We start from the raw sequence: 12,145 nt of genomic DNA, 5'->3' as shown, positions 1-12,145 counted from the left end.
AGAAAAAATCCAATAAATTTTCAAAAATATATCCGCAGTTTTGACGTATACATAATTATACATACTATCAGCTGATGCAATTTGTCAGAGGAACAAGCAAACACAATGCAACCTTTGTCTATTTATAAGTATTCATTTTATTTGATCTATAAATTGCTGACATTGAAGTTGAAATTTGTAAGCTAATTGACAGAAAAATTCCTGTCAGTACAGCAATTTGGTACGATTTTTGCAAAATGGTAAGACTGAAAAACTAGAATGATATATATTTCAAATGCAATTTTTTTCTGAAATTGCTAGTTGATTTTTGGTGTATGAATTAACGCTTACATAAATACCATTGACCTTGCTTATCGTTACTTTTGCGTATAACGTTTCGTGAACTTCAACACATTTTTACAGAATCAATCCTACTGCTGCTGCATTTATAAATTGCTTTCACATTCTGAGTAGGTTGCTGATTACTTTATCCCGTATAATTGAAAGTAAATATAAGGTTGGAAATACATTTGTTATAAAATTTTCAAGTGTATCTGATGCCTTAATACTACAACGAATGACATGCTTTAGCGAAAGAATTGCAAATGGATATTTGACCATTACAAATATGAGTGTTTCATTTTGTGTGTTTTGTGCAGGGTTGTACCCTATTCAGAATTCTCTTCTCTACCTACTTGCAATATTGTGGATTCCTAATTTCGTCATTGATCGTGAAAATTAGTCAACTTTATTTGGCATACCAGACCAGCAAGATGATTACAAATAACGGAAATTACGTGGTAATTCAGGTGAAAATTTTTATTCAATTTGAGGTCGGACGTCAAGGACGGAGTTTTAGTTCGGAAATTGATTTTCACGATCACCGTTAAAATAATGTCTATCTTATTTGCTTATGGTAACAGTGCAAGGAGGTATCACGTCACTCTTCCTGATAACTGTACAGCCTGTAACCTACTTTAGCGAATCGTAGAAAATGCTATTAGTCAATCCCGTCATCTACAACCATCTATTGCTTGATTTTTTTTTCATCTACAGTCTTAGCAACAAACAAGGTCGCGCATTAGGTTTGACAATAAAAAATGGTGACCAAATGGTAAAGTGAGTTTTGATACAGGTGGATTAGTGGATTATCTCTCTGGTTCTGTCATGACATAACGGTGAGTGTCGGGTTTTTGTTGTTGCGATGACCGAGCGGGGAACGGAAAGTTTAACTGGGAATTTTGACAGAGGAGAGTTTAACGTAAAATGGTTTTTTTTTTTACTAGTGTCTTACTTCGCCATTTGAGATGTTGATCCCGAGATAAATATCACCGAATGATCCGGATCCAATTTTCCTCATCAGCCGATATTTTGCACCCACGATAAATTCAATCTTTGTGTTGGCGAGCGACATGTTGGACTCTTTTTAGTTACCACACAACGACGACGACGCGACGAAGACGCACAAAACGCCACAGAAATAATACCGTCCCGCGTCCAGTTGGTTGATAAATGTTCGTACAGAAAATTTTCTGAATAAGGAAGGTTTCACGAAGTAACTAAAGAGTTCAAAATAATGACTAATAATAGGAAATTAACGGGAAATGGAGGCGACAGTCACTAGTGGCACAGCAGCCCCCAACGTGCCGACATTTTCCCTTCGCTCGACAGTCACAACTGATTACTGACGTTGCGGAAACGATGCATTCTGGGAAATGGAATAACAGTTACTCCGTCAAACGAATGACTATATGAATGAAAACAACGTGATTAACCATTTAGTCAGACCAAAATCGTCAATAAAATACTTCTGACGTTGTTTTTACATCGGGTATATGACCTGAAGAGGTTTTATTTAATCAAATACCTAAAGTTATTATAAATTTGGTTGCACGCTTGACTTCGCAATGATCGTACTGACAAGGTCAATCAATAAATTTTAAAAACAACTGACAACTAACAATTCAAATCTGAGATGTTCTCGTAGTTCGAAATCAGAAAGTTAATGTTATTTTATAATTATGATACGATTCTAGAGGAATATTTCTGCAGAAAAACTAATCAGTCACTGATAACAAAGAAGGTAAACGATGCGCGGTAGTCCCCGTTACAATATGGCGATTCGTGGTGTGCGAAACAGGTAGCCGCTTCGTAATTTTTAAACTATAAATCGTGGTTGCGCAATTGGTAGGTGGTTGTGAATTGAAATTTATGACGATAAATGGCATTAGTTCTGTTTCGCGCGGGACGAAGGCTGACTCTGACCGGTGTCGCAAGGAATATCACGATTAAAGAATCAGCAAGGGGGTCGAGAAGATCGATCATGACTTCTGAACGAAAGCTAGAAAAGGCTTTAGACGAGTTGAAGACGAATCCCTATTTTGAAAAGTATGCCGAGAAAATATCTAAGCTGCAAGAAACAAGCCCCGAAGAATTTCTGAAAAAAATTGCGGAGAAAGAGAAGAAGTTACGAGTCGATAAAGAAAAACGTGAGCAAGCGCGAAAGTTTCAGCAAGCTTCTCAGGCAAAACCGTCTCTACCAGGCATCAATGTTGGCTTGCAAAAAAAAGATGCTCGTCTTAATGATGTTATGAAGGTTGAACTGATAGAGGGAAAAAGCAGAGACGAGATTATTCAAATATGGCAGGAATATCACAGACAAAAAGACTGCATATCGGGAGCGATGTCTGCGCAACAATACAAGAAACTCTTTGAGCGCGGGAAAGAATATCCTACATTTTTGCTCCCCTTGCCTCGTTCAGAAGGGTACGAATTTATCCTTTCTCAATTTTACGATACCGAGATACACATGACTCCGTTATTATGGTATCAAGTTCACAAAGAAAATGCTCCAGAGTGTCTCTCAATGACGCATTACGCCGAACTTGCAGAGACAAAAGATCTAGTGTTGATGAGAGGAGAATTTGACACAAAATCAATAAACGTCCAAGAAGCTCAGTGCTTGGTAAATGAATTGCAGCTGTATTATGCTACCGATGATTCTGATCGGCTAAGAATGTTGGAAAAATTCACTAAGAAACCTGACGATTTCAAGCATATGGATTTAATAGCAAATTTAGAAACGATTTCGCTTGTTCCCACCTCTGAAGCAGTTAATACTAGTTAGAAACTGTACAGGTTTATATTTATTTTGTATATAATTTGGTAACATATATAGTTGAATAAAATTATGCTGTCTGTTACATGTGGAGATTGTTATACAACCGTGAAATTAGGTTTGGGATTACTAATTGTGTTATTTTTATGAACAATGCTTAACTTCATGAAATAAGTAGACAAGTTGCTCTGACTCCTAATAATTTTGATGATACACAGGTATCTAAACTGGATTTTCTTTGTACAAAACCTTTTTCGTACAAAATATTTTTCAGCAACCCTTTACAATTTCTTTTTAAAAATGATGTCAGCGAACATTTTTTTCAATAATCACAGACGTTTTGATTTTCCAACTACTAGAAGTACCTAGTAAATAGGAAAATAGTATAAGGAACCAATACATGAGGCTTACGTCAAATTGTTGGCTCAATGTGATATTTAAAACAATCTACTTTTCACCTTTAAACCTGTGGGAACTACAGGAAACTACACAATTTCAATGAATCAAAATGTACTTGTTTTACAGTTGCAACCCTTGCAAATTAGTACTACATTTGTGGAAAATAAATTTATTTTTCTATTTCTTCAAGTTAATGTTTTGAATATCAATGTCCTACCAGTAACAAAGCCACATGATATTGGATTGTTTAGTTGCATTAGAATTGTCCGGCAATTTTTGATGATAACTTCAACGATGTCAAAGTGACCTGTTTAGCTTTTTAAACACAATCTTATTGGAAGAACATAAGGAAATGTTAATGACACTTTGATTATTTACAAAAGTTGTAGGCATGCAAATTCACAAAATCACAGTAATCTGGAAACTACTACTTATGTTTTCATTCAATCGATTACAACTTGAAGAATGAAACAAATAGAATCATGCTTTTAAGTATGCCCAAAAAGTTACATCAGAGGGGTAAGATACCCCTACACATTTATCTCGTATCTGTTATCTTTTAGATTATTTTCAATTGTTATTTATTATTTTTTTTTTAATAATTCAATATCACAATCATTTAAATGACATCCATTTGATTTTACTCCGGCGTCTTCCGGTATTCGTTACGACAGTTATTTCCATATTACTTGATCTATGGAAATTTGTAAGTTTTGAGAATTAATAAACTTATTTGGACTAGTTTCGACTATGAAATGCCGAAACTTAGATTGACAGATGAATCCAACAATTCGCAATGGGGTCTATAGCATATTAACAGATCATGAAGTAATTAAGGTATTCAAAACAATGTTCATCATCTATTTTTATTGACATCATTGTATTAACTCTTTAAAATGATTAAAATAAGTATTAGAGTACAGAAGAATATGCTTAAAAGTGAAATGATAAGACTTTTATCTTTTGCTGTTAAAGATTTTCTGTAAGAATAATTTACTTGAAATTACTAATTCTAATAATGATAATCACTAGAAAAGTGATGAAAGCATAATGACTTTTTCACTTCAAGAGAAGCAGATGAAAAATTTTGAAATCGTCTAACTTCATGACAAGATTTACAAGCTTCCTTCAATAGAATACTCACGAGCTTTCAGAAATTATACCATTTTACATTTTTGTAATACCTTTTCTAGCATAAAGTTTTTTTCAAACTACAATATCGTGGATTTGTTGGTTGTTTATGAATGAGTCGGTAATTGTAGCTTAATACTATTATTTAAAATTTATATCATAATTCAGTGATAGACCGCTTAGAACTTTAAAAATTTTCCACCCTCAAAATCCACCAAAATTTTTCCGATTTTACCTGAAGTTACTACAAGCAAATAGGTATACCTATACCTATATATATATGTATATCTATATCTTCAGTCAACGCTGCGATAATGCCTTAAAAATGTATAAAAACCATAGACTTATAAAGATAGACTGAGCGCTCCTATAAGAGGCACTGACAATTACATATAAAAGACAGAGATATACCGAGAGTACTGCTCTCTCTTTTCAATCAGCGTCATGGTGGGAGACAACGGAGCATGGGAAGTGGAACAGCTATAGATGTAGGCGAATAATTTCGCCTCATTCTCCTCTACCGCCACGATCCCCGCCACAAATTTCGTCAGAGAGAGAAAGGAGTACTCCCGGCATATTTCTGTCCTTCAAATGTTTGCTTCAAGCGGCTCATAAAAGTGCTCAGTCTATCTTTATAAGTTTACGATAAAAACTCAGCCTAAGGGTGAGTTTTCATAGGCGCGGTCACGCGGTTCACCGGTAACCAATCGAAATGCATGAAATCTAGTGCATAGTATATTTCAGGCATTTTGATACTGGGGGTGTATTCCGCCAGGGAACTGTGGCAGTCCAGTAATAGTATATTTTGAATTTTCTAACTAGCGGTTGGTGGTATTTACTGGTCCTTTACTGCCAAAGTGTTCCACCGTGCTGGACAGTAAACGAGTGTTAATTGTCGTTAGAATAGCCTCTCGAACAAATCCTAAATAAACATAATTTATTGTAATCTTTTATAATTCAAATATAATCATTATCTTCATTTACAATTTTAAATTTCTGTGTTAAACCTATTTTAATTTTTATTTTAATTCTCACCCGAAATTGAAGATCAAATCCGTCACTGTTAATGTGTCCAGCGCGGTGGAACACTGAGCCGTGTTCGAAAATTAACTGACAGTACTGTCAGCAATCTTTCATCTCTTTTGCGCTTCCAAGTTCGTGAATAGCTCCGACTCTGTCCTAGGGAATTTTGAGTCCTGTCAGTCAATTTACGAATACGGCCTTTGGCAGTACACTAGGACCTCAATAATTGCAACCGCGTGGGACCGGAAACGCGTCACACTTGCAGAAATCGAAGGTGCGCAAGCCCCGCCCATGCTTACAATGCGCACATAGTCACTAACAGTGCCGTACTAAGGTCGGGTGTCACGATTAGCGCCTTCCTGCATATACATATACGAACATGTATATATATATTCCTATATATATCGGAAAATATTAGCGAAAATTGGAGCGATGAAATTGCACCTTTGCAAATTGCACCTTTGTCCCTCGAAAAAACCGAGAATAACAACGAGTTCTACATACACGTAACCTCTGAGGAGCCCCGGAATGCGCCCTTATTTTAAAAATCGTGCTACGAGACTACCGGTTTGAGGCCGGCACTCTCCCACCACGCGCCACATCGATCGATATGGGTCGCATAGTGGGTATTGTTGCAGTTATCGCAGTTGTAATTATCGAGGTCCTAGTGTAAATGACCAGTAAATAGTACCAACCACTAGTTAGAAAATTCAAAATATACTATTACTGGACTGCCACAGTTCCCTGGCGGAATACACCCACTATACATTTCAGTGCATGTGTCATACTCACCCCGCACCAGCCCCCTGACACACGCTGTGAAAAGTGGTTCGCAAAATGTCCCTCGATTCTGCCGCCAATTTCGACCACTAGTGGCGCTAGTAGTTACCTGACGACCTTGCGCGCGGTCAGCGAGGGCAGCGAGCGTGTCAGATGTCTACTAGCGCCACGTAGAGGAACTAAAAAATGGGGACACGACGCGCACAATTTTTTAGCATACGAGCAGTAGTGAGTGCCAGGGGGCAGCCTCGCACTATGTAAACCCAGCCTAAAGATTTTTCGTAAACGGCGTAAACTCACGTAAACTTAAAGTGTGAGAAAATGACGAGTCCGTTGATACAAAAATTATTAGTACTTAATTTGAATAAAACATGGAAGCAAAGATTAAACAGACATTATTCGAAAGTAACCTCATCGAACTTTTACGTGACAACACCAATATTCTACGTAAATGCCGGTAAGGTTACATAACCTCTCGTCTTTGTATATGTTAGAAGTGCCAGGTTTAAAATGCGATTCTATGCAAATTTTGAACATTTAAAAATAACAGTTTTTTGCAAAAAAATTATTTGCCGACAATTGGAACTTATCTTGCATTGATGATCTATAACTGCTTACAATAATTATTCACGCTATATCAAACAACTGCATGTTTCAATATCGGTGTAAGCATGTTTTAAATAGAGTCAAGCTCAATTGTTCATACATACATGTATTTAAAGCTTACATTACTAATACTTGCCATTTTTCCAGGACCTCACATAGGCCACCTTTACAGTGCTATATTAGCCGACTCGTTGGCCAGATATAAGTCGATGCTTGGGTACTCTGTGCAGCTAAGTACTGGCACAGATGAGCATGGAAATAAAGTAATGCGAGCTGCTGAGGCGTCAAAACTTCCTACTGAACAATATTGTAAACAGATATCGCAGCATTTTAAAGATATGTGCCACTCATTCGACGTTGGTTATACACAATACATCAGAACGACAGAGCCACGTCATTCAAAAGCTTTACATCATTTTTGGGTAGAAAGCTTCTTGTTTTATTCACGATCACGTTCAATTCATGATCATCATGATCAATTATATAATCTGTGCTCAACGTTCTGGAATGCATACAAATATAGATAGATATATCAATCTCAAATATCAAGACAAAGCTATTATTTTTATGATAATGATATTGTGGGTAAGACTAATATGTTCATGGAAAATACAGATCTTACATTGGAAATTTTTGAAACAGTAATTTTATAAAGAACTTTTATAATAAGAGAATAGTGGCAACCCGTCAAGACTAAGATTGAAATTTATTTAATGTGCTTCTCACATTTTAGAACGTGTTGAAGGAGAATGGCCACATTTATTCTGGAAAATACTCAGGGTGGTATTGTGTAGCAGATGAAGCATTTTTAACTACCTTGCAATTAAAAGATATCAAAGATAGTGAAGGGAAAACTATAAAAGTCTCAATTGAGTCTAGCCATCCAGTCGAATGGGTTGAGGAAGATAATTACAAGTTTGGGCTCAGTGCATTTCAAGACGATTTGAAACATTGGCTCCAGGATGGTATGACAAAAAAATATTAACAACAGCAGAGAGAAAATATCTTGTTCGAACTTATCTATACATTGGCAAGTTGTTTGCAAAAATTTGTTAATTCTGTCAGACGTTTCTTCTATGCTTGGAAAAAGTCAGGAAATTACAGAGTTTTCTTAGAAAGTAACTAAAATTGTTGGCTAACTTTCTTCAAAATCTTATTTTTTTACTCTTTTTCCACCATGTAAAAATCAGGATTTTGTACGTAAAAGTCTGATAATATCGATTTGAACTTTATTTCAAATTATTTTCACAGAGCTCCTAGTGGTTTACTTTTTTCACTTTAATTTACTGTTTTTTTGATCACTTACCATTCGCTACTGTTTTCGAAAAGTTTACTTTTTTTGCTCCAGTCATTGAAGAAAGTAATGGAATCTTGATTTTGAATACGCTAACTAATGGTAAACCCGACCCATAGAAAAATTATGCGTCGAGTACAGAAATTCAACCTAGTTTTCCCCTGGAATAAGGAAAGGAAAGGCGAGGAAACTAGAGAAATCGTATTCTGTGCACTTTTCATTTAAGTGGAATTTGTAATAAACAAAAGCTTGATTTGTGAAAAATATTACATATTATATGTAGTTCACATAACACAAAGTTAACTTATTTACACGCTAATGTTTGGTTACATTTCAACTCTGTTCGTTTTTGTAATGAAGTGGGAAGCTAACACTACAAAATAAATATTTTGAAACAGTCTTCAACTGTATCAATTAATTCAGTAGGTACGATTTGGAGCCTAGAATTGTATTTTTATCGGAAAGAACTGCCTAGTTTTATTTACTAATTTATCTAAAGTTTTCTATTATCTTTGATTTTTTTTCTAACATTATGGTTTCACGCCCTGTTCTTATAAAAAGGTTTGTAAAATATAAGAATTTCAGTGAGAGTCAGCTGTTATTATAGAGAGTAAAAAATATTTCTTGCAATCTTTTTTCAAGGAAATTTGAGAGAATAATTTCTAACCACAATGTCCAATTAAGAAAACTTAATGGTCTTAACTTACATTAGAGATATTTCTCCAAGCATGTATAACTCAGTTCAATAATTAATTTGAATTGGCTTTTTCAACAATTTCCAGATAGCGTAGTCCGACCAGCAAAGTTCCATAAGATTTTGTCAGACTGGATTGAAGAGGGTGCTTGTTTGGAAGACCTTAGTATTTCCAGGCCAATTAATAGGGCACCATGGGGTGTTCCAGTTCCTGAGGATGAATCACAGAGTATATATGTGTGGTTAGATGCTTTGGTAAATTATTTAACAGCCCTTGGATACCCTGAGAAAAGTTATAAGAAATTTTGGCCTCCTGAAATGCAGGTTAGTGTTCTAAGTTAAACTAAAGACAAAAATTGCTTTCAAAGGTGAATAATCCTCACCGTCTAAATCAAATTTAGAAAAAAAGTAAAGGCAGCTCAAAAAATCTTCAGTAGGTATTTACGCCAATGACAGTGAACGTAACTGAAAGAACATATCTACTATTTGATAAATTTGAATATGAGCAAATTCGAATGATACAATCTAAGATATCAACAATTTGAGGATAATGTACTTTGCAGTTAGTACGGGAAATTGGCTATTCCTGACGAGTGTGAAGTTTGTAGTACAAGCTAGGCTCGTGCAGCATTTGTACGATTTATGATCTGCCAACCCGCATCAGTTATTAACCATATTTATCGCAAAACCTGTGATGGGGAATTCGGCTGAACAAAGAGAAGTGAAGTGAAATGAAAATAATTCCTGGTTCCCTTGACCGAGTAGCATCTCTGCAGAGTTTTATTCTCATCACGCCCGATAGCGTTAGTTACGTGTGTTATATATATCAAGAGCGTGCCGGCGGTAATGTATGTTGCTGTACAGCTTTCGTCTGGTTCAGGAATCGGCCATGTCATACACGCTCTAGAGTGTAAGAAGTCAAACATCCCATGCAGGTACAAGGCAAAAAAGGTTTCACAATTAAAACATTCAAAATGACTAAAAACTGGTGTTCTTGATTCTGTTGGAATGTTTTCAGCTTATTTTATTTACCGCAGAGAATTCCAGGGACCATTTGAAATAACTTGAGAAATAGATATCTCCAGAATGCATAAAAATAGATTTGTGTGAGTAAAGGACAATAATAGATATTCATTAACAATTATATTTACGTATTATAACTGTACAGTAATATCTGATTTCTTGAATATTATTCAGACACTTTGTGGAGGTCTCACCAGTTAGAAAAATCAGCCTAAAAATATTGAAATCGGACCGAAAACACCGGGTTTGAATCATTTCGAACGTTCTTAGTATAAAACCCTTTTCTAGATGGTTTATATTCTCAGCTTGTGTCATTTAAATTTAGTCAGATTCATTTCTATTACATAGTAGGAATATTGTTTTATTTTTGTTCATTATTATTGGAGTAAATAACATTGCTGGAGATTTTTCAAAAAGTATATTTTCTCCTTTCCAAACTTTTGATTTAAATGGCCAGTCCTATTTATTCTAAACTCTGTAATAGTTGTGTGAGATATATATTTGCAAAGACTACCAAAAATGTGATGTAATATAGTTATAGGTGGGTGCTGATTGTTGATTGAGATAGTTATAGTTAGTTCCTTGCATTATCCAATTAAAATTTTATTTGTTGAAGGTCATTGGGAAAGATATTCTCAAATTCCATGGAGTATATTGGCCAGCGTTTTTGATGGCTGCAGGTCTTGAACCACCGCGAAGTATATTATGCCACTCGCATTGGACTGTTGATAGTCAGAAAATGTCCAAATCAAAGGGTAATGTCATTTCACCATTTGATGCGGCAGATTTTCTCACAGCAGATGGTCTACGATATTTCCTCTTGAGAGAAGCCGTACCATATAGTGATGCAAGTAAGCATATCAATTAATTAACTAACTTGTTTGTTACGGGAAGATGGTTTGCATCATTTTCCTGGAAATTCTTGACATAACAGTTACCAATTATGATTAGGCAGTGAGGCATGAAACCATTGACTTCACTGCGATGTAAACAATAAAGTTACAGACACATGTTCTTTTTCAACATTTACGTGAACATCGTTTAATCTATTCAAGTTTAAAAGTGCAGAGTTCCAAAAAAAAAAAAAAAATACTGCCTACTGTGAAATTGAATTAGACTTTCAAACTTGCTTAATCTAATAAAATCATGATTTACTTTAATAGTGTTTTAGCTTCGTGTGATAAGATCTTTCTAGTATTAAAAAATGTCAATATCATTTCTTAGTGTTTGACTGACCTCTTTATTCCACAGATTATAGCAAAACCAAAGCAATCAATGTGGTTAATTCTGAGTTAGCAGACACTTTCGGAAATTTGTTGAGTCGATGTACGGGAAGTATCATCAATCCTGGCAAGGAGATTCCGCACCCAGCAATATATGTGAAAGAGCTCCAAACGGAAGCAGCCAAAAGTCTGATGATCTCATTACAGTCTTTGCGTACAGAGGCACAAATTAGCTATGAAAAATGTAACCTTCATCATGTTGTTGACTCAGTTATGACTACGTTACACCTAGCCAATCAAATGGTTGAACACCACAAGCCTTGGATACTTAGGAAGCAAACTGATGATGAATCGAAGACTAAATTGATGGGCACTATATCATTGGCTTTGGAGAGTATTAGAATATGCGGATTGATTTTATATCCTATTGTACCAAAATTAAGTGAAACCGTATTAAACCTACTTAATGTGCCTAAAAGTAAGAGAACATGGGAGGAGACAGTTCCAGCGTTTCTCAGTGATGAGGGATCGAACTTAGGAACATTGGCCACTGATAAACCCATACTATTTAAGAGGATAATGAATTCAGAAGGGTGAATGTGCTTGTTACAGTTCTTCACATGAACTGGAAGTCTTATATTCATACTATTTACAGAGTGCAACAATTTCTTGCATTTTGGTAGTATACATTATCATGAATTTTATACATACAAGAGTATTTTACGAAATTTATTTACTAATGTTATGCTAATTATTCCATGTTTCAGAGAAACACGGTACCAGATGGGAAACACGATGCCGTAAAAAGTTAGTGTGTGAATGATTTGGAAAATGGAATGTTTGGATAGTTAAATAAAAAATACATTTTTATTGTA

At 35.4% G+C, this 12,145-nt stretch overlaps 2 protein-coding genes across 5 annotated transcripts in view; one reads left to right on the top strand and one right to left on the bottom strand.

The window, feature by feature from the left end:
* The window catches only part of LOC124224700 (casein kinase I), a 17,493-nt gene extending 15,827 nt beyond the window's left edge, over window positions 1–1,666 (bottom strand). For all 4 annotated transcript variants that reach the window (XM_046636823.2, XM_046636825.2, XM_046636824.2 and 1 more), the window contains exon 1: window positions 1,274–1,666. In XM_046636823.2, the coding sequence (XP_046492779.1) occupies window positions 1,274–1,393 (120 nt within the window). In that variant the 5' untranslated portion in view covers window positions 1,394–1,666. The remainder of the gene's footprint in view (window positions 1–1,273) is intronic.
* On the top strand, window positions 1,642–12,145 carry LOC124218490 (methionine--tRNA ligase, mitochondrial-like). The gene is made up of 8 exons (XM_069135567.1): window positions 1,642–3,101; window positions 6,723–6,887; window positions 7,184–7,458; window positions 7,770–8,001; window positions 9,113–9,348; window positions 10,664–10,898; window positions 11,299–11,949; window positions 12,038–12,145. The coding sequence occupies exons 1-7, from the start codon at window positions 2,201–2,203 to the stop codon at window positions 11,865–11,867; spliced, it is 2,613 nt and encodes an 870-aa protein (XP_068991668.1). The 5' UTR covers window positions 1,642–2,200; the 3' UTR covers window positions 11,868–11,949; window positions 12,038–12,145.

The sequence above is a fragment of the Neodiprion pinetum genome, chromosome 1, assembly GCF_021155775.2.
Source record: "Neodiprion pinetum isolate iyNeoPine1 chromosome 1, iyNeoPine1.2, whole genome shotgun sequence".
Classification (NCBI taxonomy): domain Eukaryota; kingdom Metazoa; phylum Arthropoda; class Insecta; order Hymenoptera; family Diprionidae; genus Neodiprion; species Neodiprion pinetum.
This window is presented reverse-complemented; position numbering and strand designations above follow the sequence as displayed.

Bases quoted from the DNA above. Each gene is read 5' to 3' on its own strand.
- LOC124218490 (XM_069135567.1), top strand. From the start codon at position 2,201: ATGGCATTAGTTCTGTTTCGCGCGGGACGAAGGCTGACTCTGACCGGT. The intron at 7,459-7,769 runs GTAGAAAGCTTC...CTCACATTTTAG, and splicing joins AAGCTTTACATCATTTTTGG to AACGTGTTGAAGGAGAATGG. The intron at 9,349-10,663 runs GTTAGTGTTCTA...TATTTGTTGAAG, and splicing joins TTTGGCCTCCTGAAATGCAG to GTCATTGGGAAAGATATTCT.